The 27280-nt window shown below is 37.8% G+C and overlaps 1 protein-coding gene across 4 annotated transcripts in view; it reads left to right on the forward strand.

Moving 5' to 3' along the window:
- The window catches only part of LOC119655696 (ras GTPase-activating protein raskol), a 426106-nt gene that overhangs the window by 220873 nt on the left and 177953 nt on the right, over positions 1–27280 (forward strand). The window contains exon 2 of one of the 4 annotated variants that reach the window (XM_038061706.1): positions 131–1155. The exons of the other annotated variants lie outside the window; for them this stretch is intronic. Coding sequence (XP_037917634.1) covers positions 840–1155 — 316 coding nt within the window. The 5' untranslated portion in view covers positions 131–839. The remainder of the gene's footprint in view (positions 1–130; positions 1156–27280) is intronic. 4 annotated transcript variants of the gene reach the window in all.

Below are 27280 nucleotides of genomic sequence, written 5' to 3' on the forward strand. Positions count from 1 at the left end.
GCAGACACTAAGCTTCCAAATATTTCGGCGTACTAAACCGATTAACAAAACGGCATTCGAATGATCGCATACCACGAAGAATTAACGCCATCAAACATCTGTTAATCTTTGGAATATTTCCCTTTTTCAGAACCACTTCGAGAATAATAGACAAAACAACGAAAAGAGCCTTATGATCTTAAGTACCAAAAATAAGAATTGTGATAATTTCAAAACGATTAAAATGCCTCTTTGGGAAGTCCCGCACTAATGGCTTCTCAACAATTAATTCATTGCTTACATCGAATGGAAACAGTAATCGGAATTACCGTTGACCTTAGGTATTAGTTACGTAGGAACAGATAACAGTGGTGGATCTATCAAGTATCTAAATAGTGCATCTCTACAAAAAAAGTCGAATTTATTAAATTGGAGAGCTAAACTCAATCGATCATTACATTAAGTAGCGGATACCCTCATACAGATATTATCTAACAATGATCAACATCAACAGTTATAAAACATCTGTAAAAATCGTCAGTCATCTCAACGATTATAAATAATTATTGTTAGGTACGAAGCCATCTCTCAGCGACGATCGTGCTGATCATCATTAGATGTAACGTTAATTAAAGTGTGACTCTAAATAAAAAATATGATTCGGTGTACGAAAGTTAAACGTTAGCATCAATGTTTATGAATGAAGGCCCCATGTCATGCTCTCCATCGATTACTTTGAAATGCTACAAGTCGATAAAATGATAAAAACACCATCATTAGTAATTGAAACCTCGAAGCAGTGATCATACTAATTAATAGTAACAACCTTAGTGCCTACTCTTTCCCTCTCTCTGTTAAAAATGAATTGTGTTTCAATGGTAAAATCTGATGAACCAGGTTCACCAAAATATGAACAGCAATCACAGTATCAACCTCAACAGCCAATGGAGCAACAACAACTGCACCCAGAAAATGTACAAATGGAAGTATCTATTCAAGACCCACAAATGCAGGGTACTATTGGATCACGAGGAACAACAACACATCTCTATTGTCGATCCTTGGAAAAGGAACGCGATCGAAGAGTATCACGTGGATTAGCATCATGTTTACGGGGTGAACGTGATGAGTTTAGCGGAAGTGATTATCATCATAGTCATCGAGAACAGGCAGAGGGTATGTATTGGTTTCATGATTTTTGTTTTAAGTTGGATTAGAATCGGTAATCATGTCTGGAAATCATTTCACGGAAGTAACGATTTTCAAGAAAGTTCTGAAGTCAAGACGATTTAAGATTAGGTTCATACTTGAATTTTATTTAAATAAAAATTAATTGATTAACCTATTAAATACCAAACCTCATATACCTACTGTATGGTTTTGTAAGACCCTGCATCTTTTATGACAATCAATTTTTTGATAAATCTTGTTTTATTTCTCAGTATTAAGGATATCTTAAGAGCGTTTTGTTTATTCCAGCGGTTTTCTAACATATTGATGCTTTTCAAACCATGAACTCTGAAGAAGTTCTTCAGAATCACGCATCGGGTTCGAGTCCGAAGAAATGTTTTAAAAAGGACGAAACATAATATAATCGCCGAGAAGTTAAATATGGAAAATACGAATTTTACCAGTTCTTCGAAGGATGTATGAGCCGGGCTGACGTGGTGACCGGACATCCTTCTTATTTTAAATAAGAATGGTTTCTCTTATCTTCAACGCTAAATAGTTCAATATATTGCCTGACTTCGCCAAATTTTCACCCATGCTGATAATTGCAACTATCTTTCAATTTAAGTCTGCAATTGTTCACCACTAATAAATGAAAGTAGTATTTTCAGGAGTAGTTTGGTCATTTAGATAGCCTGAACGTCCAAAATTTTCATGGTTTGTTTCGATTGGGTACGGAGAAAAATATCCGGCAAATGCACAGTCACTTTCTTTCTTTTAGAAATTTTTTATGACATTTTGATAAAATTGCTGATCACTCATCTAATTGTTGACATGTTACGTGCATTTCCACGACCGAATAATCCGTGAAGCTTGTGAGAAGGTTCAGTGTAATTTTCAGCATTTTGTAATGGGTTTTCACAGAGATAACGCTTTTTTCCTTTGTGTCGCGCTCCATGTATAACGATCCACTAGACCATTACGATATCTCGTAGAATAAAACAAATCATCGTCATCAATGGTGCAACAACCGGTATCCGGTCTAGGCCTGCCTTAATAAGGAACTCCAGACATCCCGGTTTCGCGCCGAAGTCCACCAATTCGATATTTCTAAAAGCTGTCTGGCGTCCTGACCTACGCCATCGCTCCATCTCAGGCAGGATCTGCCTCGTCTCCTTTTTCTATCATAGATATTGCCTTATAGACTTTCCGGGTGGGATCATCCTCATCCATACGGATTAATAGACCCGCTCACCGTAACCTATTGAGCCGGATTTTATTCACAACCGGACGGTCATGATATCGCTCATAAATTTCGTCGTTATGTAGACTACGGAGTCGTCCATCCTCATGTAGGGGGCCAAAAATTCTTCGGAGGATTCTTCTCTCGAACGCGACCAAGAGTTAGCAATTCTTCTTGCCAAGAACCCAAGTCTCCGAGGAATACATGAGGACTGGCAAGATCATTGTCTTGTACAGTAAGAGCTTTGACCCTATGGTGAGACGTTTCGAGCGGAACAGTTTTTGCAGACTGAAATAGGCTCTGTTGGCTGACAGCAACCGTGCGCGGATTTCCTCATCGTAACTATTATCGGTTGTGATTTTCGACCCTAGATAGGAGAAATTATCAACGGTCTCAAAGTTGTAGTCTCCTATCTTTATTCTTCCCGGTTGACCAGTGCGCTTTGATGTTATTGGTTGGTTGGTTTTTGGTGCTGACGTCACCACTATATACTTTGTATTGCCTTCATTGATGTGCAGCCCAAGATTTCGCGTCGCCTGCTCGATCTTTTGTATTTTGGTGCAAGATATGCGAGCCAACGTATCGCCTGAATATGGGTTCCGTCCCTACTTGGCTGTTAGAAATTCCAAGTATGATTTTGATATCATATCTGGGACAGGCTTCGAGGGTTCGTTCTACTGCCTCGTAAAAGGTATCCTTCTCCGACTCTGCAGTCTCGTCTGTAGGGGCGTGAACGTTAATGAGACTTATATTTCTAAATTTTCCTCGCAAGCGCAGAATGCATAGCCGTTCACTTATGTTTGCAAAACCGATAACAGCAGGTTTCATTTTTTGGCTGACCAAGAAACCTACTCCGAGAACATGGTTTACTGGGCGGCCACTATAATATATGGTGTAGCGACGCTCCAGGAGACCAGTCCTGTTATTTCAGCCCTGTATTGGGACAGGGTATTGGCTAGCTGCTTGGCAGCTCCATCTCTGTACAGGGAGCGCGCGTTCCATGAGAAAATGCACAAATTGTTATACCGTTATCGTTGCCAAGTTCGTTTATGCTCCATCGTGGGGGGGGGGGACCTACGCTACTCTTTGACCACCAATAAAATGGTGCAGTATATTTCTCCACCTAGAATATACTCATCATTTTAGCGAGAGGCTAGTTCAGCTCCATAATCGGTTTTTCCCAAAACATTCCTGAAACCAATTTCCGCTCCATGACTAACCCGTCGGTAAAGATTAGCCTTCGTTAGCTGCTTTTCGTTCATTTGTCAGTGGGAGAGGAGTTATGATTAGGATAGGCCTGAGTGCGGCAAACATCGTACTTCTCAGTGTTCTAGTAAACTAGCCTGAGCAATCCGCAAGGCTTGTGATATTGTTAGAAACTCATCGGTTTCCATACAGTAGTATCTATAAATTGAGTACTAAGTGTTAGGTATCTTACGTGATAACGTTAATGTTGAGAACGAATAGAAGGTCAAACAGCTATGATATTCTTATCACAGGGTAAATCCCGCTTTTTGGAGCGACATACAATAGTTTAAATCAGCGGTTTTCTCGCACTAGATATTACCGCAGGTAATACGTTCCTCTAGATTGAGAATAATAATGTAAGGAGAATAATGTTTCTTCACAAGCAATGTTATCAGAGCTTAAGTGTCTGGAATACGTCGATTTAAAGCTGAAAGGTTGTGGCGCTTGAGCTTTTGGAAACTATCTCCCCTTGTCGTTTTGTATATGGTGATTCTTTTTGTAATTTCCTAATGCACGATCACTGATTTTTTCTGTCTTGCTGTGTGAATGAAGCGAGTTTGCCAATATTAAGCTGGAAACGGGATACTGTGGTGAGCTGATTGCTGGTTTTCTGAATTCAAACTAGAAGGGGAAGGCTCATATTGAGTTGGAAACCGAGGACTATATCGAGTTACCAGTGGTCCCTAATATTTCACTTTCATGTTCCACAGCCAGTAGATGCCGTGGCAGAGAGCGAACTCCATAGGCCGTGCTTCATCGTCACGGAATGAGGATTTAATATGTTATGGATCTACTCTTTTGGATTGCTTAACTTGGTTCAAAAGTGTTCCGACTTCAGGCGCGTGGTCGAGTCAGTAGTTTTTCAAAATTTGGCTTCACATACGTTTTTCTAAACTTGTTGTGAATTTTCCCAAATTACTATTTCAGATTCTCGAGGCGAAGCGCTCTCCCTCCTACATTCTCAAGTCTGGGTAGTACAGAAGGGTGGAAGTGTATGTCGATGAATTTGCAGGCCTGGCGAATTTACATCATATTTTTGATTGTTTTTTGGATAGCTCTGCTTTTGTGGCTGACGAAGCATGAGTTAAATTCATGCCATGTAAAGGAATTTAGAGTCTATAGAATGTCATTAAATTTAATGACAAAAGTTTCAACCATGACAGACGACAGACAGACAGACATTGAATCGATTTAAATAAGGTTTTCTTTTATGCAAAACCTTAAAAAGACGCATATTTAATCAAAACTAAACTCAATCAGATTAACCAATGTGCGTAAGACGGTCAGAGTGCAAGATGATTGAAGTCTGTTGATAATGTCATAGGCATACTTACAAAAAAGTATTTGCTTGAGTAGTATAAAAGGAGAACGTTCAGCAAAGGGTTTTTGATTTTCAAAGGAATAAGTCAAAAACAGGATCTAGTTGGATTTCGAATGAATCAGAACAGTCGGTACATAAGTCGACGTTGGCAGCTGCAATAGGAGGATCACATAAAAGTTTAAGACATATGACATGATTCAAAAAACCTATCCCTTACCTCTCATAAAAGAAGATGATGTAGGTTCATGAGGTGGAGTAGATGGCCTCAAAAAACTTTCGAGCAGAGGAAACGATCGTTTGATAAACTGGACTTAAAGTATCCCTTCCAACTATATTTTTTTGTAAGAGAACACCAGAATTACTTACAACTCTCTATGTTATAGAGGATATTTTTTATCGCAAGTGTCTGTTGTTTGAGGAGATGGATAACAAAAAAAAATCACATGTATTCATAAGCACACATCGCAGTTTGTTATTACAGTAAAATGATCCTAGCTTATCATTAGGTGTACTTTGGTTAAAAAGCTGCGTATTGTAGTTAAAGCGGTTTCAATCCCGGTGAAAGTTCAAAGTTCACATATCGAAGTTATTGATAACTCAGTGAACCTCACTTTCCCTACTTTATTTAAACCCTGCTAACAATAGGGATGACTAAAATAAAATACATTGGATTACAGTCAAGAAAATTCAAAAATATTCTTTGGATTCGACTTCCTAAAGCAGCAAATTAAAAACATTAAATTTTGATAATATATTTACAAACATAGCCACTCATCATACAGTTTAAAATTGGAAGAAATCCCAATTTGAGTTATAGAATGAAAAAAGGGGGAGGGCAATCCAAGGAGCCACTTCATATAAGATCGTTTAATGGAATATTGGTAATTTCGGTGCCATAAAACTAATTTAACAAACTTCAAAAATTGCCAGGAGAATGGACAATTAGTGATGAAATCTGTCACTCTATTTCCTTAAGTACTATTTTTCCAGAAATTAAAGTTTAAGTTTTACTGGAACGGGATTTAGTTTAGAGAGTCGACATAAGCAAAATTATAGTCTCACTATTTGGATTTAGCTTTCTTTCATTGGGTGTTGAGATTTTAGGGAATACTTTCCTTTGAGATTTAAGATCATTGCAAACTAATTTTTTTTCTGCAATCCTTGTCAGTAAGAGTACAATAATATTACATGTTTCTTCTTAGATCACTGATATTCGATATTTCATTATCTCTACGAACCAAGGTTATGAAATTTTTTTTAGTCAGACAAGATGTTTTCAATCGAGGTTATAAAAAACCCAGATTACCAGAAAGTGTGCTGAACAGCAATAACAAGTCTCAGTTGAAAAATGACCGTAGAAAATTCTTGGGTGTATCGTTTTTCCTATAAAAGAGATTAAGAAATATCTATCTATTGTTTTTTCCTATTTAGAGCTTCAAACTTTTACATTCTACCGTGTCTGTTTTGTCTTAAAACCTCAATTTTCAGAACACAAAATGCCCATCGATCATTACATACACCTCAAAGTGGGGAATAGCCACAATATTATAGTTATCAAAAAATTGCAATCAAAAGATTGAAGATGACTTACAATTATTTCTCTCTCCTTTAACACCTGTTGGTTTCTTTGTTCAATCTTAATAGAAAATGAAATCATCTTAAGAGTTTGGCAAAAAATATTTGATAGGTTTATCCCAATTGCTAAACGTTTCTGACCTCGAGTAATTGGAGCCAAGCCCATCTAAAGGAGTAAGTTATTTACGTCGTTGAAGTATCATCAATACATTTACCGTTTCTTAAAACTTGCTTGCTTGGACTAATTGTTTTATATTTTTCGAATTTTGCCTATAAATTATAAATATTCATAAAATTGATCTTGAATTCACTAAAACGAAAACAAGATCGAAAATATTGCCAATTTTCATGAACACCAAACAACGCAGTACTCTGTGTCTTTAATAGAAGGAAATTTATTTATTCGGAAACTTGATTTGATTTAATGGTATTGCATTTGTTTATGGAACAACGAGATATACGCTTTAAGCTATGTTTGCTTTACCAAAAGTGAAAATCGAGTAAAAAATGAATGGTGTTTGTTTTTTATTTGAATTTACTTTATCTATTCAAGTCGTGTCTTGACATTGATATATATTTCGAATTGAAGGAATTTCAGATGGAAATTATCAAAGGCAAATCTAATAAAGGAGACAAAATATGAATACTAGAAATGTTCATTCATTTGCAACATTGCTCTGGTAATCAGTGTTGTCATTGGTCTTTTGGAAGATCGAGTTTACTTTGACTGGTAAAGACTAAATTGTAAAAGAATAAAATAATATAAATTATAAATTCATGAAAATAACAAGTCGAGAAACCAGAAGCTGGACGCTTCAGATATGAAAGGTTTTGTACATTTCTTTTATAAAGACATTTGAGTGTGCATTTGTCCCATTAGTACCTAGCACGTAATATATGTACTCTTATATATTATGTAAGAATATCCACTTTCGCGTGATATTGACATTTAAAGTCTTGAATTTGCAAAGAACTGACAACTTTGATCTATTATAACTTTGTTGGTAAGATCATGCTCTATGTTATAGCCTCTATTGTTACAAAATTTCGTGGTTCTCGAATGGAATTAAGGGAGGATTCGCAACCAATTACTAAAAATTATAATAATAGACTATTATTAACTTTATTTAAACAGATATCGGCACGGAGGGTATTTCGGATCCTAGGTATCATATAGTGGCAGCCTCTTGATTTTTTCAGATTTTTTTGGTTGGGTAGTTTCTGAGAATGGATCCGTTAAAGAAATGGTCACTTTCGACCTAACTGAGACGTTTTATTTGATCCCCGACATAACTATATTTAGTTGAAAAAAAAAATTGCACCTGCTTTTGGCATATGTACGAACCCTCCTTAAAATCGACGTAGAAGGATGTGACTCACTGTATGCGTGAGTGTTTACTGTTACCACCACCTAATTTGGTGTCAATCGCTATAACTGTCCCAGCGAAAAATGCGTGTGACAGACAGGAAGAAAACAGTAAACTGATTTTAATAAGGTTTTGTTTTACACAAAACCTTAAAAAAGATGTGAATTCAAAACAATACAGAAATACTTAGAGATAAAATTAACTTTATTTTGAAATTTGATCTGAATGTTATCAAATTAATCTGGATAACATCCTATCATTTGAATGGTCCCTACAACTATGTATGCTTACAAGTGCGAATTGGAGAACTAACTTTTTGATGACTCCTTGGTGATCCAACTTCATGAACGCTGTCTTCGATCTGCGATATTTACGCATTAGGTATTTCAGTCCTATTTTCATTAACAATTAATTTCAAGCAACCTCATAAGAACGTTGAATCATCATTTGCAGCGAACAAACCTATTTCGTGATCTAACCTACATCGTGATTTGACGTCGGACACCAATCGACTCAGCTGTGAATGAGTACCTGAGTCAAATCAGGGTAATAATCTCGGGCGAGCGCAATGCTGACTACATTGCCTCCTACAGTGTACTATAGTCTACTGTTACGGTCTTGAATGAAGTGCTCTAACACACTTCAAGGCCCTGTTCCAATATGGATTGTTGCGCCAACGATTATTATTTATAACCTATTTCGCGAAATCATGAACTCTCCAAACTATAGCAATTTATCCGTGATAACAATAGACATTTTGCTGAAACCGAAACCCAGATTTATTAAAAGTAATATACCTCACTATTTGTATTGAAATTAATGCAGGAAAAACACCGTTTGTATATCAGCTCCAGCATGAGAAAGTATTAGTCACGGTGATCAAAAAGTAACAAATTAAAGGATATTTGTTTTGGGAGTTGGATAGGTGAAGACACACAGTCCATCTGCCCCTTAGCTCATTTCTCCAAAAGAGTTGCCATTCGGTAAGGGTGCGTTGACGCTCTTCAGGGGCAACCACCTCTCTTAAATTCTCGCCCTTACGGCGGTGGATAGCTTTGCGCTCCTTGGCAAGGAGGGCAACGGGGATCATTTCAGCGTTTACTATCATGGCCGGCTCGGAGACAGTACGATAAGCAAACGCCACTCACAAAGCTCCTCGCCTCTGCACTTGAGCAAGGCGCTTACGATGCACTTCCTTGTCAAGGGCATCAGCCCATACCTCTGCGCCATAGAGCAGAAGTAGATATAGGGTCTCCAACATTCGTCGTTAGCCGACTCCAGCTGCAGCCTTTTCCGCTGCTGCTTTGATTTGCTCGAGGAAGGTCATCTTCGAATCGAGCATCAAATCAAGGTATTTAACCGCTGGTTTTGACTCTATAGTCAACTCGCCGATCGATATGGGACGCAAGGTCGGGATTCTCCTTCTGGTCAAGATAACTACTTCGGTTTTTTCCAGCGCAAGGCTGTAACCGTAGGCAGTCATCCATCCGCTTACCCGTTGCATCAATATGCCAAGTCTGATAATGAAATGCACACAATGTACGATTTGCTCTTCTTCCCATTATAATAATGATCAGGGGACTCTAGAATGAAAGGAAGTTCGGAAAAGAGGATGCTTTAGGTTAAAAATTCATTACAGATCTCGTTAGGATAGCTGGGGCTTGACCTTAAGTCAATTTGAAATATTCCTCTCAGTAAGACCGATAGTGTTGTTCTGAACAAGGAAATAATACCAGTAGACTAATGTAAGTGGACTAATGATAATGTAAAATGCAATATCGACTATGAAACGGAATGTGTTCAACGCGTTGAGTTCATCCTCAAACAGTGTCACCCTCAATCAGACGATTCATCATGGTTCCAAACTAAAGAATTCGAATTCGTATATTCCAGTGATGTAATTAAAATATTTGGGCAAATCCCGTTAAAGGCAGAGTATCAGCTATAGTTCAGCATCCTGAGGTGAGCTGATTCAAAAGACTCATTCAGGAAATATTTCCTAAAAACGGTTACATATGGCTTAGACTGTGCACTTTGGCATTCTATATGGATATTCCAAGCGTTGCTTCCAGGGTGGAGGAATCATAAAAAGGAAAATTTTCCTTGTCGAAATTGGTAGGGCACATTGAGCACTCTCAAAAAATTGACTCACTCGCCGAAGTTCTAAAATCAGAAACTGATATTGAAATATTGGGGATAAACTTCAACCCCCAAGAGGACTACTTCAGAAGCCTGTTCAATTTCCAAGCAATTGAAAAGCGTTGCGCTGCCATCAGAGCCCTACAAGACCGAAAAAGCGTGAAATTGAGAACAAATAAATTAGAAGAAAGAAAAAAATCATTTCTTCAAAGGACATCCATCATATGAGTTCCAAAACAAACTCGTTTGACTGTGCCTCTTGTGGAATATACTCTCAAAAACTGGTAGGTCACGATTTGAGGTTCGCTGTGCAACAGTTCCTCCAAGAATAGTTTCTAGTTGCCAGGAGGACATATCGTTTTTTAGCAACGTTTAAAAGATTTGTCAGCCACCAGGGACCGCCACACACTATCCGATCTGACAATGGGGACGCCTTTCCTAGAGCAAGTAATTTTGGAGGGCTAACTGGAGCCGCCATAGGTAGCCGAAAACGCTGCATCAGCCGGATGCTTTCCGCCTGCCACATTGCATATAAGACGACAGTCTTGACTTGTGACTTGTTAAATATTGGCCATATATCGGATAATAAGCAATAGCCACGATTTTCAGGTGTTAACCCTGATACATCTCACCGTTGAGAGATGTCTATTATGCCACCCATAAGGAATGGGGCAGACGAAAGATTTTGCGCCACTAAATGGTGGTTACAAACTCAGGAGATTTTTCGCAGAAAAGCCAGATAAGTCCGAATTAAAGCAGCTAGAAAAGGAAGCTTGCTCTGAGTTTTATCATACATTAATTAGTATCTTTGCCGCCGTAGGGAAAGGGGATTTCCGGGGATTTTCCGAACATACCTTCGTTCCTTCCACACAGATTCAGGGGTCAGGGTCTTCACTCTATGATTTGACTCAATCGGTCTCTTTGCCTCTCGTGGTATCGTGTCTTCAGCTCTTTTCAGATTTTTGTCGTTCAAGAAATTATTTGTGAAGATAACAATGAATCCATTTTCACATGAATAAGGTTTATGAAGAAATACTACTGATATGCTATTTAATAACGGAAGCTATTTCAGCCACTGAAAGCTGCTGGTGTCCTTGGAACTCGTCGCTCTTTCTTAAAACATTTTCGAATGAGCAAACTAAGGCAGGGCATGCGGGAAAATATAAAACATCAACTACTAGCATTGGTGATGGCCAAAACAACCTCCTTTCTGTGTCACTACTAGCAATCAAAGATGAAGCAGAACTAATGATGATGATGAAAACCTGTATTCCTTTCAAAGCGTAAGGATTCCGTATGATGTCTTCATCCGTTAGAGCATGTTCAAGACTTTTACCGTCTCGCCATGGATGTTTCGCCTCTTCTTTTATTGATTTTCACCTGTTGTATCTTCCTCATTGACATCGTAAGAACCAGTGTCTGGTTTTGGTCTGCCTCAATAAAGAACACCAAAAATCGCGGTTTTGCACCGAGGTTCATAAATTCGATATTCTTAACAGGTGTCTGGCACCCTGGCCTACGTTATCGCTCCATCTGAGGCAGCGTCTACGAAATCATTTACCTCCTGAAAAGGCAAAAAATTGTTCGAGAATTTTCCTCTCGAAAGCGGCTAACTGTTTGCAATTTTTCTTGTTAAGTATTCAAGTTTCTGAGGATACAGGAAGAATTGTCATGATCTTTGTCTTATGCTTTGAGCCTATGCTATGTTTCTCGCAAAACCATTGATAGGCATAATCTCGTTCTTGGATACAATAGTGTTGATGTGGTTACTTTAAATGGCGTGAAGATCCTGGGGTACATTCCGAGTATGCATAATCCCACCTGCCCTTTGGATACGAATTGATCAGAGGCCTGCAATGATTAACACTGCGGTATGGTTCATATTGATTGTAGGGCCAGCATTCATATCACTGGCTGCGAGGCCTATCTAACGCCTCTATGGGAACTAAGACGTAAGGCGCCCGAGTTGTATAGCCTAACTCCACACTTGATCTCACAAGAAGCTCTGCTCGCGATGTAGGCACAACCACAGCCACCATGACACTCCCACAAGGGGGCCAACCGGTTACCTTTACCCATCAATATTTGGCATATTATGCGATGGCCTCTCTTGTTTTTTTATTTACCGCTAAAAGGTGACTCCTGAATGCCAACCATTCTTCTATTTGTCTGCCGTCTCCAGGTACTCGAGAAGGGAATCAAACCCGAGTCTGCAGGGAACTCATTTGAAGTGGCTTGTGTAAAAAATTTCAAACCGGGATGGCCCTCTAAGAGCATATGCTCCAGGAGAATTTTTGAAGAATGTGCTTTTGGCCTGGATATTTACGGCTGGCCCTCTTGTGAGAATTTCGTGGTGGCTTGGTTGTGTCTAAATCGCGGTCAGAGCTGCTTGGTACCGATTGTGGTCACTAAATGAATCCATGTCCGAAGAGGACCTAAGAATATGCCTTAACGGCAGGTATTCAAATTAAAGCCCCAGGACCTTCATGCCCCTCTTGAAGATAAGCACAAGCAACTGAGTTTTCTATGGTCTTGGATATACTTTCTCATTTAGGCGGGAAGTGAAGACGCTCCACTTGCCGTTCGACCACATTTTTTATTGATTTATTAAGAATTCCATGCAAACCTAGTGCTTCATTATTTCTGATGTGCTGACATGCACAGGAAAGCTCCTCTATAATTCCCGGAAAAAATCTTCAAACTACAGATACATCTTGTCTCAGAAGAACACTCTGCTGTTGTCGAGGAAGCAATGTTCTCATTATGTTTCGCAGTAGCATTGTATAACTAATTTTCCGCGACTTTTTTCCTATTAGTTTAGTCGTAAGCACCCGATGGCGTCTGTCATTATTTTATAGCTGACAAAAGTGGAATCTAATATTGAGCTTGCTTTTTCCCTGTGAAATGGTGAGAGATGCTTACGTTTGCAAGCGAAATGGCGAGATGCGCCAATGCATCCCAGTGCCATTTGTCCTCAGCACCTGTCGGTCTGTCTGTCACACACACTTTGCACACACAATGAATGACATGATTTTGTATGAAGGTTGAAAGAGATGGTCCCTTCATAAGACAAGCGGATCAAATAAAAGGCCTTGACAAGTCTTAATTTCGACATCGGTTACTAAGTAGGGGAATAAAGCGTCAAAAACTTAAAACACAAAAGTGAGTCTCAGGATTCATTCTCAGAAACTATCGAAAAGTCGAAAAAAAATTGTGACAGTGAGGGTACTGTAAAGTCAACCAAAATGCTCAATTTATACCCAATATCTTTTCAGTCTAGAGTAATTGCAGGTACTGTCAATAAGTGGTTATGTATAATGTTTTTGATTGAAAGCAAATTTTCAACTAGTTTTGCCATATAAATTGTACCGGTACAGTGTACGTATCCCGCGTTGCTACTTTCACCTACCTTAGTAATTTATTTATGTCATGGCTGTTTGTGTTCGTCTTTGAGCTTATCCTGTTTCTGTAGGTTTATTACTTGCACAAGAATTTATGGACACCGTGTAGTTATTGACCTTGCAGAGTATTTTTTTGAATAAAGTGATAATGAGCCCTTTTTTGAAACCATTAAAAAGCTTGATAAAAAATTTATAAAATTCTCAAATCATGTTAATGGTATCACTAGCACATTAACAATCAACTATCATTGAGTTTAACACAGTTTCATCTTTCAACTTCAAGGATCTTACCATGCATAATACTGTAATTTGGCAAATATCAGTTTATACCAAATTAGTATCTATTTTTTGCCAAAAACATCAACCTAATGACTATGTGAGAGGTTCAATTTTAGCTGACCTTTTCCTAGATTCAGCAGTAATAAACTCTAAATTTGTGCAATATTTGATTACTGTATTCGCTTTCTAAAGTTTCCAGTAATATTGGCAAAGCAAACAATAAACAATATCTTTTTTGTGTTATTCAAATTCCATTTAGAAGCAATAATAAATTTACCATTGTAAAACTAGTTACATCATTCTTACGAATATCTCCATTTTCGTCGATAAAAAACCAACTTCGGAAGTGCATGATTAATTTTTGGTAATGTTTTCCTTTCGATAATCGCATTATGATATTGTCGTATCGCCGTTTGCACCAATTTTAGAGTGCCATGTGGTATTGGGCGTCTAACATTTTATATTTAGCCAAATTAATTAGATATGGTTAGTGGACATGTATGGTATTTTGAGCACCAATAACTTGATAAAAAAGTTTATATAAAGCCAACAAATCAAGATAAATAGCAAATATTTGTTTTTATGTTTCAAACGAATATATTTGATATATATATTTGATAGCTTTGACATCGGATTGCATATATAAGTCTAGCCATACTGATTTGAGTCTTAAGCTTCCGTTGTTTATATGGAGGTGTCGCCTACGTATCTTAGTCTTGTTTAGGATGTCGATACGTTGGAAAGTACAGATTTTATCAGATATGATGACCGGAGATTTGACGTCCATAATTCAATTGCGTAATTAATTTTATTCACTATCTATTTCGGCCTTTTTGATATGATCTGTACTTTCTTAAGTATTGTGAAACTCGGCAAGTTAAATGTTCCAGTTTTATTTGAACTTACTGGTAATTGTAGAATTATTTATAAAAAAAATTCGAGGACGCCACACCGCGTATAGGTTCTAGGTCTAACCCCAATCTAAGGCCAACCGCGAAAATTTGCATATCCGAAATACTCCAGAACGAAGTGCTGAATTTTTTTAAGTACATTTGAAATAGAAACTAGTTACCACTACTACTAGCGTCACTACAATTTTCCAACAGTCTCCCTAAGCCTCCGGTTAACTAATCGTCTCCCTTGACTTAGACCTAGAATTTTTTTTCGATGTGTAGATGTTGTTTACTCCACTTCGAAGGTATGAACTTCCTTATCACATTCCCCATAAGCAAAGCATGCTATGACAATCCTCATAAAATTCTTAAGACTAAACGTTGTCTATTGCAAAATGACGTTCGCAGGCATAAGGTTGTTCCGATCGTCCATATGATTTGGCAGAACTAGCTTCTCTACAGTCCATGCATAATAAAGGGGAAAATTACAAATGGCGGATAATCTTGTTTTAAAAAACATTCCAATTCCGAATCAAAATTTACAATGTTTACCTTATTCATTTTATTCTAACGCCTGCATGCTCGCGAATAATACGGGCAGTTCGAAACATCTTTGAAAACCTCTCTATGATATTTATGAATACGCAACTTCGGAAACTTTTTGTTGCTGTCTTCCAGCGGTTTTTATTAATCGAACAGCCGGCCACATGTTGTCCGCGTACCCAAAAAAATTTTCGTTAGCTATGACTGAAACTGTGCATCCATCCGTTTCAAGGACAGCAATACCACGGCATGTAATGTAATTAAATACTTTAGCAATTTGCAAAGTAAAGAATTTTTAGGGCAATACAAATGAAGATGCAGCTGTAGAATATAGACTAGAAATCGTCGATTTGTCAAGTTGTCTTTATTCGCTGGGCCTAATCGGATTATTGTAATATTTGAAATTGAAACAAATCCAATCCAATTTTTGGACATTTTCTTTCATATCAAAGTAAGTTTTCTGCTTCAAATGGGAGTGTATAGGTCATGTGTGTATCAAATTCATTATCTAGATGTGATAGTGAATTGCCCACTGAAGCCCCGATAGGCAATTTGTAGGACTCATTCCTTAATGTGAAGTAGGTCTCACTCATGCATTTTGTTACCAGCTTTTTGTGTGATTTGCACTTCCTTAACTCAGTAGAGTCCTCATAGTAGTTAATTCACTCCTCAAAGAAATAAAGGGATTCTTTCATTGACTCGTTCGTGGACAATACTTTAACCTCGAAGGACACTAACATTTCGTCATCTGGTAACCTCCCTACATTGTTCATTATTTGAATGGCTTCTAAGCTGTTGTTCATACCGACTGCTTTGCTATGTGCAGTCGTAACATCTTCATTTCGTTGAGGAGCCATTCCGAATTTCCTTGTCCTATTTTTGAATTTTGGGTGGACATTTGATTCTAGATAGTACGGGGTTTGGCATACTTAGGTCTGAAGCCTTTCCGATTATAAGCTTGCCTTCACTGAAGCTTTATTCTCCTTTTCTGGAATGTTGTGCGGAGGTTTTAATTATTTAATAGAAATTACCTTTTTCTAATTTCTTCCTCATTTGATTGTCGTATTCGTTTTATTCATTTTGACCATTGTGTTGACTTTATTGGCTTGTTAGTAATAAACTGTCAATATTTTGATAAGTATTTTGTGAAATGTTGAATTTTTCTTCTAGTCTTTTTGGTTGGTCACTGAAGAAGGGAACAGTTAGTTCCCGAAATATAGTATCTGCATGCAACCAAACCAACCAACCAAATTCTTTTAGTCATAAACAAAAATTTTTGCCTTCGAGTTTAAAACATTCCATAATGAAAATTAGCCTAAACTTTAACTAAAATCTCAGTTTGTTTCAGGATTTTTTTTACTGGTAACGGTCTCCAAAACTATCCAAAAGATTCTAAAATGTGAGTGGGCCTCCGAAATTTTCTTAGACTTTATTCTGGACCTCCGGTCCTGAGAGGATCGTTCAATTTGAAACGCTCCTTCGATAGGCCCTCTCACTGCATTTCAATGAATACTCTTGACTCTCGGTTTTCTCATGCATTCAATGAACTGCTTTTCCAGTGTTGATTTGGGTGCTAGGCGCTGTGGTAGCTGCAGTGTTGCCCGCTGCTAAATCATCGTATTTCAGTGTAAAGTCGCACCATTTTGGACAAGGAAAGTATCCAGATGCGCTCAGGATCGTTTGCTGACTCTGATTGATATTTCGAAGAAGACTTTGTTGTATATTCTCTCGAGCTGTAATGGAGAGATGTTAACGTGTTGGCCGGCAGTTTTTAAGATAATTAATTACAATAGTGAATTGATTCCAAAGTTGGTAGCCGCGATTAGGCTTAATTCCGAAAGCGCTAGCAAAATATGCGGACCATCTCCTTTTGATTCTCTTCAAAACGAAAGTAGACGATACCTTCCAGGACTTTAATTAGTATCATTATGTCCTAATGGTGTCAAAAAGGATGGGAAGGATCGCCCTGGGTCTTTTGGATAAAAATCTTATTTGCTGAATTTGCCACAACCTAGGATGATTGTTCTCGAGATTGAAGGATCTAATACCTATCCTAGATCAGATTAATGTAGTCTCCCATACGAAGGAAGTGCTTATGAGCAGTGTGAGACAGTGTAGGTCGAAACATTTGCGGCTAATTCTTACAAATTTGCTGGTCCCCAGAGTTAATTTTCTTTATTTGACACTCCTGATAATTAGTAATCCTGATATGTCGGTCCCTTGAACGTACGAATTACCGGTATTCTATTCTATTCAAAAACAGAATTGCTGAACACTAGTCTGACGAGATTTTACATTGAAATTCGACAGACGGGCATCCCAGTCGTCTAGCAATCAAGCAAGCATAACAAATCTTAGTAAGAAACGGACGTTTTTGACTATCCTCATCCAGATTACTTCATTTATTATTCCGTAAATAAATGGCTGTATTTTACGACAAGCAAAGAATACTTTGAGCAGAGTTTCTATATCAGCATTAACTTCTCGGCTTAACAGTGAATACTATTACTACAGGTTGTAGAAATCCCCCCTGCTCCTCGCTCAAACAGGTTTGAGATCGCCTATTGCAGAGTAATGTAATTTCTCCACCTTTGGACAATAAAGGACTCTCTTTGATGAATAACGGCCTTATAGTTAGCTCAATTAATGCTTACACTACTAATGGGAGGTACTACCACCACGGCTGGGATTTCATATTTCGGCTTCACATTTGAAGGAGCAGACCCTAAGATGAGTTGCAGCATCTTGGTTGGTTTTACTGTGGAACATGCTGTTCCTCATAAGCTTTGATGGCATTCTGTCGTGATGAGTGTAAGTTGTCGAGCTTAACCCGTCTCGCCAGGCTTGTAATATCTATCAATTCCTTATCCTTTGGAGATCGAACTCATCCCTATTTTCCTGTTTAGTATATAGGATTATATGTCTAGCTCTTTTTAACCTTTTTCCAATCTTCGATAGGGACTAGCCTGTCGTTTATTTCTTTCTCAATTAGTCAGCCTGGAACGATGATCTCGTTTCTAACTTTTTCGTCAACCAGCATCATAATAAGCGAGGGATCATATATTATGAATTCATTTTTAATAACATAAACCTTTTCTTCTAAAATTACTTTGGTTTAATGACATCAGTTGTTCAAGTCACTCGGCCAACATACAAGGTTTGCCGCCGGAGTTGAAATTACACTCTTTTGTTCAATCCACTTCAAATAATGCTCTGCCTCCGGTTGTTGTTTGCCTGGATCCCTAGAATTCATTTTTCAACTTAAAGTCACTTCCCAAAATGAAGAATCTTACAAATTCGAGCGAAGTTTTCCTTTTTCACATTAGATCGAGCGATTTATATTAAAAAATCCTTTCATTTTTGTTCAACAGTGGTACACCAAAAGTCACAACTTACATTTTGTCGTTGTTCAAGTACTGTAGACCTTGGATGCTTTACGGGGTACTTGCAAAAGCCATGGAATTTAACGTTGCTAGATCTCGTAAGGTGCGGTAATGTTTTTGGTGGACTAAGGTTGTTTCCTTCAGGAACTCTAATCCTTCTCTACATTTTAACTTTTGGGAGCTTTATTGTTGAGACATTGCAGTGATTCATGGCCACCAACTCATACCACACAGCTTTGATTTCGTGTTTTTGACTGTGAATCCATTTTAAATTTCATCCCAACCTCAAGGACCAACTCAAAAATGGATTTTGTGCTAATATACCCCATAACATAGAGCATGATAATGGATGGAGTCCTCCCCCTATTAACTAAGTAAAATTAGATAAAATTTGCTAAGGCATCGTATATAGAATGTCCATATCGCATTGAAGTGGATAATCTAACATGTTGACATCAATGTATATTCATTTTCGAATTACGAAATGTATATTAATGGAACTGTCATGCGCCCAAATATCCTTACATAAGGGCCTTACATACCCGAATCGTCGGGTTTCTGGTTTCTGACTTACCTTTTTTACAAAGATTTGTCTGTACGGTGTCCTCTTCTAGTATAGTTGATCGTTTGAGGTGACAAAGAGATCTAATAAGTGGTCTTAAAAACCAAGTAAGTTTTTCAGTAGCGTTTTCTAAGATGTTAAGCAATTATGCTCGTAGCGTGCTCGTGTTAGTCTGTTTTTAAGGTTATTTCTAAGAGGTACATCATTGCATGTTATATTCGTAATTTCCCTGCAATTCCGCTTCTATAGTTTCCAGCTTCTTCATACGTCTCGTTTCATTCACTATCTGTATATATCTGGAATTATGTGAAGTTGAGTCGATTCTTAATAGCCTCTCATATAGTTCACGGATCAAGTAGCGTAAAATCGTACAGATGCGTGCCATAGGCGACTTTAATATTTTACGTTTATTTGGTAGTATAATTAGCTCTCCTGTTGACTTGAGGACTCGTTAAGAGGCTTCCTATAATTTACACTAATCACAAAATAATAACATTGTTTACGATTTTTTTCTTTGGAGCACTACTAGCAATTACTATCAAAGAATCTGGAACGAAATAAGTGGCAAACACTCTCCGATGTCATTAAGAACCACGCCGTGTTCACCCTATCTAATATTCGTCGCCACCCAAGCAATTAGAAATTCTAAATAGACAAGATCTTATTCATCAAGATTTCTATCTGATCTCAATGTTGATTAAAAATTATTGCGATTGCATGGAAATGAATTAAAAAAATCAAATTCAAATGTCACGTACACGTGAAACTAATACCAAAACCAAAATTGCTCCCAGTAAATTTGTCTTACATATTCATGAGTATGGCTCTCGCGCGTCTTACTTCAGAACTGTATCTTTTCCATTCGCACAATAGTTTTTTTGTTCACTCCAGTTTTATATAAGATCCAGAAAATTGCTAGGTAAGTAAATCCACTTTTCAGTAAAAATGCCTGAAAATTGTGGATACAATTCCGTATATTGTTGGTGGATAAAAAAAGATTTCAGTGAACTTTTTGAGAAAGCGCAATTATCATAAATTTTAGTGGTTGAAAGCAAAGATCGGACCGACATCATTTATGTAATGCAAAATGATTACTGCAGTAAAAATTGAACTGATACGTAAAAGTTTCCCGGGCCAGAATCAAACTGGAAATATCTTGCCAAACTCGGGGTAGCTTAACACATGTTTAGTGTGGAAAATATGCAAGATAAATTCAGTGTATAGTCAGCTAGAAACAGGAATTCGCACTATTTATATGCTACATATTTTGTAATAACACTTTCATATGAAAAATCTTATTTGCTTTGAATATTCTTTGAATACCATCAAAGGAAAGTAAATATTTCGAGCCAACTTTGTTGATTTAATTTAATCCATCCCTTGATTTCAATTTTCGCTGACAGTCGTCAAAGGTGTGGACTATATGATATGAAATTAGAATATAATTCTGCAAAATAAATCTTGTTGGAAAAGTTGGCTTATGTAATATCTAACGCAATTTGGTGGTAGGTGATAACGTACTATTCAATAAATTAAGTAAACACGTTCTCACATGGAAATCGATATAATATTAACCAAAACGGTGGAACTTAACTCATATAGTATCTTCTAGCCACATGCGCTTTAAGATAATTCCCCGCGAGTGGAAGAAAGTGATGATCGTCAAGATTCCGAAGAAGGACACATGTCTTGAGTGCGACAACTGGAGAGTTATTTGCGTGCTTCTAGATATCGCATTCTTGAATGCATCAAGAGACAAATAGCAGGGTAGTTTCTGTTCTTCCTGTATCGACCACATTAATAACCTCCGGATCATTGTGGGGTGCTCTTCATCGTTTTCGTGGTGGCTTTCGACAGTGTGAATAAGGAGTGTGTTTGGTTAAATCTCATAAAATCGAGGCGGAGGTTCACATCTTGTCAGTGATACTTTTTCTCCTCGTTATCAACGACGCCCGGAAAATTGTACATTTAAGGGGGGTCACCCCGTGTAAAGGTCGTTTGTTTCGCTTTTTTTAGAAATCTTTTGTGAAGAACTGGTTAAAGTTACAAATATTATATATTTACTAATATCTTCAGCCTGTGTAGTAATTTGTCCAGCTCGATAGCATTCATTATTGAAATACAGAGCAATTTATACACCCATCTCCAAAAAAGATGTTTTATGCTGCCACGCTAGAGAGCGCCGTGATCAGCTTAAAGAAAAAATATAAACGGCATTTTAACGTGCGGACCACAGTCCGCAAACTAGGATTATTAAAAAATATTGAAAACTAAATTTTTGGTGTCTTGTTAAACTTTTTTTTTTGTAAATTTTTGTGTTTTTTCAAGGCTTCTTTAATGAAGAAACAAAAACTACCGAATGAATCGCAATTATCCTAGTTTGCGGACCGTAGAAATAAGTCGTGAAAATTTCAAATAATTTCGTTGGATAGATTTTGAGCTATGGTGGCAGCCGATTTTCAACATGCAGTTTCGAGAAAAACGTATTTAAAAATGCGATTTTTAACCAAAAACCATTGACCATTAATCTGCTATACCTAGTCCATAAACCTTAGGTTTCTTGAAGAAACACATGTTACTTTTAGCGTAGTTATTTCAACGTCATTCGGACCTATAAATACGCGCTTTATTAATAAATAAATCTCATAAATGTCATATTTTACCTGTTTAACACTGTAATTTCCGAACGACTCCGAATATCAGAAAATCACTTTGCCCCAATATTCTACACTATATCTAGATACAATTGGCACCAAAAAAATCTATTCCTCGGAGTCGACACAAGGGATGACCCCCTTAAGTATTGCGGAAATAAGCACAGAGTTCAGTATGTTATTTTGCTATTTGCTTTGATGGATTTGCCCACTTCGGTTGTTGTCTAAATGGTACCGTCGAAGAACTTAACATAAAAGGTGTATTTTCTAATATAATGCCAAATGGTTGAAGATCACTAGTTTTTTATAGTAAACCCCCGAGTTCATCCTGATTTTTGACCTACCCTTTTGAATCTCCTTGAATAGTAGTAAAGATATAGCATGAAAATAATCGAGCTTAAGGCTACGGGGAACTGGGGACTTGGTTAGAGTAACACTTTCTTTCACGACGCCTGACTCGAATTACGAATCCCATGAAGGATGTACTCTAAAATAGTAGACAATCTAAAACATGCTACCTGAAATATGCTACACTGAGGGTCTTGTATGATAATTTTTCATCTGTCACCAGCGATGCGATGGACCAAATAGATCCTTGGACTTCTCACCTCTTTCAATTTTTTCAGACCAACTGACCGCGCTTTTGGCCATTTACAAGGTTGTCATGATTTTCGTAGTATATCAAATTAAGTGGAGTAGCTGCAAGGACTAATGTAACCAGTTTGCTTGATCTTGTCTGTCAATATTCCGTTACAGGATCACATTCTTGCCATGCTTATCGCCTATATTCCTAGTTACTTCTTTCACATTAAACCGTTGTTTCCAACAATCTAGTAAAGATGTTCCATGTTTTCCATGATTTCAAAATTTACTCCAGGCTCCTACTTTATTGATATGTGAGATTGTTATTGACTGAAATCACTCGCCTTTCTCTTGATTAATTTCGCAGCCATGAAACTGTTTATGTCACACGACGGAGTCAGTTATTACTTGCGACTTCACTTGGTGTTCCGGACTTTTCTTTTAAGCTCCTCCTCAGTACGTTGTGCTCTCCTTTTTCAACCAGCCATGTTATATGCGAGTCCTCATATGCTCTACGATATCTTCCGATGCCAATTTCATCCCGTTACATTTTTTAGCTGGTATCGACCCGCGGTGAATATTGTGCTTTCAAAAATAACAGGCTTCACATCGTCCGTAACAATGTTGCATATCGGACAACATAGTGAATTGTCGTACTCAAAACGATATAGATAAATTCGATTTTTTTTTTTTGGTCCGCTTAGGGATTGTGTCATTGCGTAGCTAACTTCTCTATGAGGTCGTTTGATCCACTATCAAATATCCATCTCGCCCTTATATATTCAATCTTCGCTAATTGGTGAGAGATGCACTGGATTCACCAATTGCATATGTGGTGTTATAAAGGCTTTAGCTTTCTTTTGGTGATTTCTCCGAGACACCTATGCTTCGTTGGAGGAGAGACACAACTTTATTCTGTATTTAGCCAATATGGGGTTGCAGTTTGTTTTCTGCATCATTTCTTCTTAAAAAATTACTCAGGAAAGGGATGGGCCTTGTTGGACCGAATTAAATGTAGAAGCCACGGTCTTTACTTAAGCTAGTTACTTTTCGCAACGTCTTCAGAAGGGTTTTATTGATGACAATCGCCTTTGTCACTAAACTATCAAGTTATGACTTAAAATTTAGTTTTTGGTGTAGTGTTGACAGTACGTCATTGTGCATCGATTGTGAATAAATGGTTTGCTTATTTTTATGGAGGCTTTCTTCCTGGATTTCGTGATCAACACTACTTAAGTTCCTGCAATGCTGAGCCACAGTTTTACAACCAGATGACTCAGATTATCTCGTTTTTATAGAGCATCCACACACCCTTAATTTGATGAGGCTGTGTTCCAATTTCTTTATTATCACACTTAACGTCGTACTTTGCTGCGAAGCCATTGATAAGGCGCCCTACTTCGATTTCGAGAAGACCTGATCTAATCTATTAGCTGCAAATATGTATGTGCCCCCTCTGAACGCTTTTGGTTTGTCTTCGATAACAAAGTTTCTACTGATCCATAATACCTCTGGGACACTCCGATACCACTAGAAGATGTCTGTTTTGTTTATAGTTAGTGGCAATGTCAACTTTATTTTTGAGTACACGTTAAGAAAGCAAGTTCTGCACTTTCGGACAGTGACTCAGAGTCAACCAGTCGCTTTCTTCATCGGTTTCTGGCATGTAAATAATTGTTATTTCTTTCTTTTCTTGTGCCGCGATGGTAGAGAGATTCATTCGATTTTATACAACATTCCGCTTTTTTCCCTGCTATATAACCTTATTATCGTGCTTTTTATCACACTTCCAATTTTCTGCGCATCCCATCCCGAGCTCATTTTAATAAGATGTGGTATCCTATATTTAATTTTAAATGATCATGTTAATTTCATTTCTAAGTGTTTACCCAAAACTTTCAAAATTAAAATCTCGAAAAACCTTAAATCATATTTATATAGTCATTGCATACTTATGTATACTTTTAATCAGAAATAATGATTGACACTTTTTAATAGTTAATGCCCACGTCGCCATACAATTAAGTTCATTTTACTAGCGCATCCATTCAGGCAATGGAGGAATCTGCGAAATTCACAAGCAGTAAAGGCTGTCTGAAGATTTTGCTGCAGTGTGTGGCGTCGTAATGATGAAATGCGAGCGACCGGTAATTTGAAATAAGCACGTGACCACCTCACCGGGGATTAAGTTTGGAGGGGAGAGTTTTGGAGAATTGGAAAAAGGACGGAAAGGAAAGTTTTCTCAACACTTACTGTCCATTCGGCCAGAATTCAATTTAATGTCATTCCCAATAATTGAGGCAGGTGAGGCAGCGTCTGACGATTTGCCTCTGCCGTGGCAAGAAACCGTAAAGCCGTCATCGCTTGACTTTAACTCAATCCATTCTCGTAGTATTTCTAGTAAATAAAAACCCATTCGAAATCCGCCATTGACTTCAAGCCTGCCTCTGAAAAGAAGAAACTCCCGGTCGAGTAATTTATACGCGAAACTCGACTGTGTAGTTATCGATCTGTGTGAGAGCCTTTGTGATGAGTTCCGCTATGCGGTGGGTGTAAAACGCTGTGAGGAATAATCCGTGAAAAACCTGGAACGTACAGTCTAGAAAACACTTGAACGAATATCAAACTTGAGATAAGGAAAACGAGGTTTGTATTGCAACAAAGAATGTTGAGCCATCTCATGTCTTGAACAAAATTACTTCCAACGAAATATTAGCCTGGAAACTGCATAAAATCGGTAAATGCGGTCACGATGTGTATAGTCTCGACAGACAATTATACTACGGATTTACCAATTGAGGTCCATTCTTGCAAGATATTGCACTCACTACGGAATTTTACATTTGCTTTCTCCACAGAGGGATCCTTTACATTTGGCAAAGAAGCAGAATGAACGTACCAAATGTTCGTTTTCAGCGAGGTAGTACAACATCGAATTGGAGCCATTTTTCAACTTTTTCGAAAGAGGTAAACCGGTGTCCTGCCAAATCGTGTTGCATCCGTCAGAACAGCCAGTAATTGGAAGGGGCAATATCTGGCGAATACGGTGCGGGCGGTAAAATATCCCAGTTGAGTATTTGCAAGTATTTTTTCACGACGTTTGCGACATGAGACCGAACGTTATCGTGCAAAAGAATGACGTTGTCGTGCCTTTTTTCGTATTCTGGCATTTTTTCTCATAAAGCCCGGCTCAAACGAATCACTTGCAACCTATACATCCCTTTTAGTCCCACCAGATACACAACATAATCTTCGAACGACAGATATTCGGCTTTGGTGTTGATGTTGAGGTCGATGACAACAGTTGGCCGGACCTAACGTAGTATTTTTCCTTCCTAGAATTATCATAAAATATCCACTTCTCATCTAAAGTCACAACTCGATTCCAAAAACCCTTTCTTTTTCGCCTTTGAAGCAGCTCCTCGCCAATGCACAATCCCCTTTCCATTTCTGTTGGTTTATGTTGATTAGGTACCCAATTTCCTTGCTTGTGAATCAACCCCAGGAATTTGAAACGTACTGAAATTGCTTACTGGGTCACTCCCAATGATTTTGTAACCTCATCTTGCGTTTGACTCACATCTTCATCGAGTAATGCATTCAATTTTTCGTTTTCAAATTTTTCGGTTGTCCAGGACGAGGCCTGTTATCAACACTAAAATCACCATTCTTGAATCATCGAAACCATTCCCGACATGATTTATCACTTGCAGTATTGTCACCATACACTTCCACAAATATTCTATGCCCTTTATCTGCACTTTTTTCCCAATTGAAGCAGAAAAGTGAAACTTCCCGCAAATGCTACCTAGTTACCGTAAAATTCGACATTTTTATTATAAAAAACAGATATTTTGCGTAAATCTTAAAGCAATATCCACTGTATATTATTGATAGATATCTATTCTCTCTGACATGATCACAATCAGCTGTCAAGATAAAACGCTAATGACCACTAGAGCCATCTCTTAAAAACGGACAGAATTAATTTTTACACTCAATATTTTTCGTTTCATTTATTTCAAGCTAATTATCTTTATTTTTTTACACATATGTATTTTATTTTTCTCTCTTATGCCTTCTTTTTCTTCGGCCCTTGTCTCGTTCACAAGCGGAGTCAGCTCGTATTTTTTTCTCTTATGTGTTGTCTGTATTTTTTATTATTCTTTTTGCATAAATTTATATTTCCCCTTATTTCTGTTGCCCTAAAAGGACTGAATTTGGATCTTCTCTTAGTACTATGTTTGGTGGACGAATAAGTCATTGGTGGACAATAAAATTTCCAAAATGAACCCACATTTGTAATTCTTTTGGTAACTTCCTTCATTATCTAGGTCCGAGTAGAACTTAGACATAAGAAGGGGCTTTTTTTTGAATTACTAGGGCCGGAAGATATCGAGATGTGGGGGGGGGGGGGGGGGTCCAAAGCGCGCACCTCATTGACATCTGAGACGGAAGAGGCATAGGATGAGGATACGACCCGCCATGAATCATCCCCCACGAGTTTTCCGGCCCCACACGTACGGTTCTGCCGGTATTTTTTTCACTATTATTATAATTCTCAAGTTAAGCTAGCAAAACGACGTGCAAGTTCGTGTCAACAAGACATCCTCTACTTCGCAAATTATGGCAATTTGTCATATATGCTGTTGTCGTCGTTTCTTCATGTTCAGATCATTTGGAATATTTCTTGTGCGCTACAGTAGAATCCTGATAATTCGCATGGTCAAGGGACTGACGACTTGGGACGGAATATCGGAATTACCAATTGTCGGGAGTGTAAAATGAAGAAAATTAACTTTGAGGACCGGAAAATTTGTACGAATTAGCCGGAAATACGAATAATCGATGTACGAATTATCGATATTGCACTGCATATACTTTCACAGTCGGCCGCTAATCCCTGGCTTTCTCGCACTTTCAGTTAAGGAAGTTACCGTA

This window comes from Hermetia illucens, chromosome 4 (genome assembly GCF_905115235.1).
Source record: "Hermetia illucens chromosome 4, iHerIll2.2.curated.20191125, whole genome shotgun sequence".
Lineage (NCBI taxonomy): Eukaryota > Metazoa > Arthropoda > Insecta > Diptera > Stratiomyidae > Hermetia > Hermetia illucens.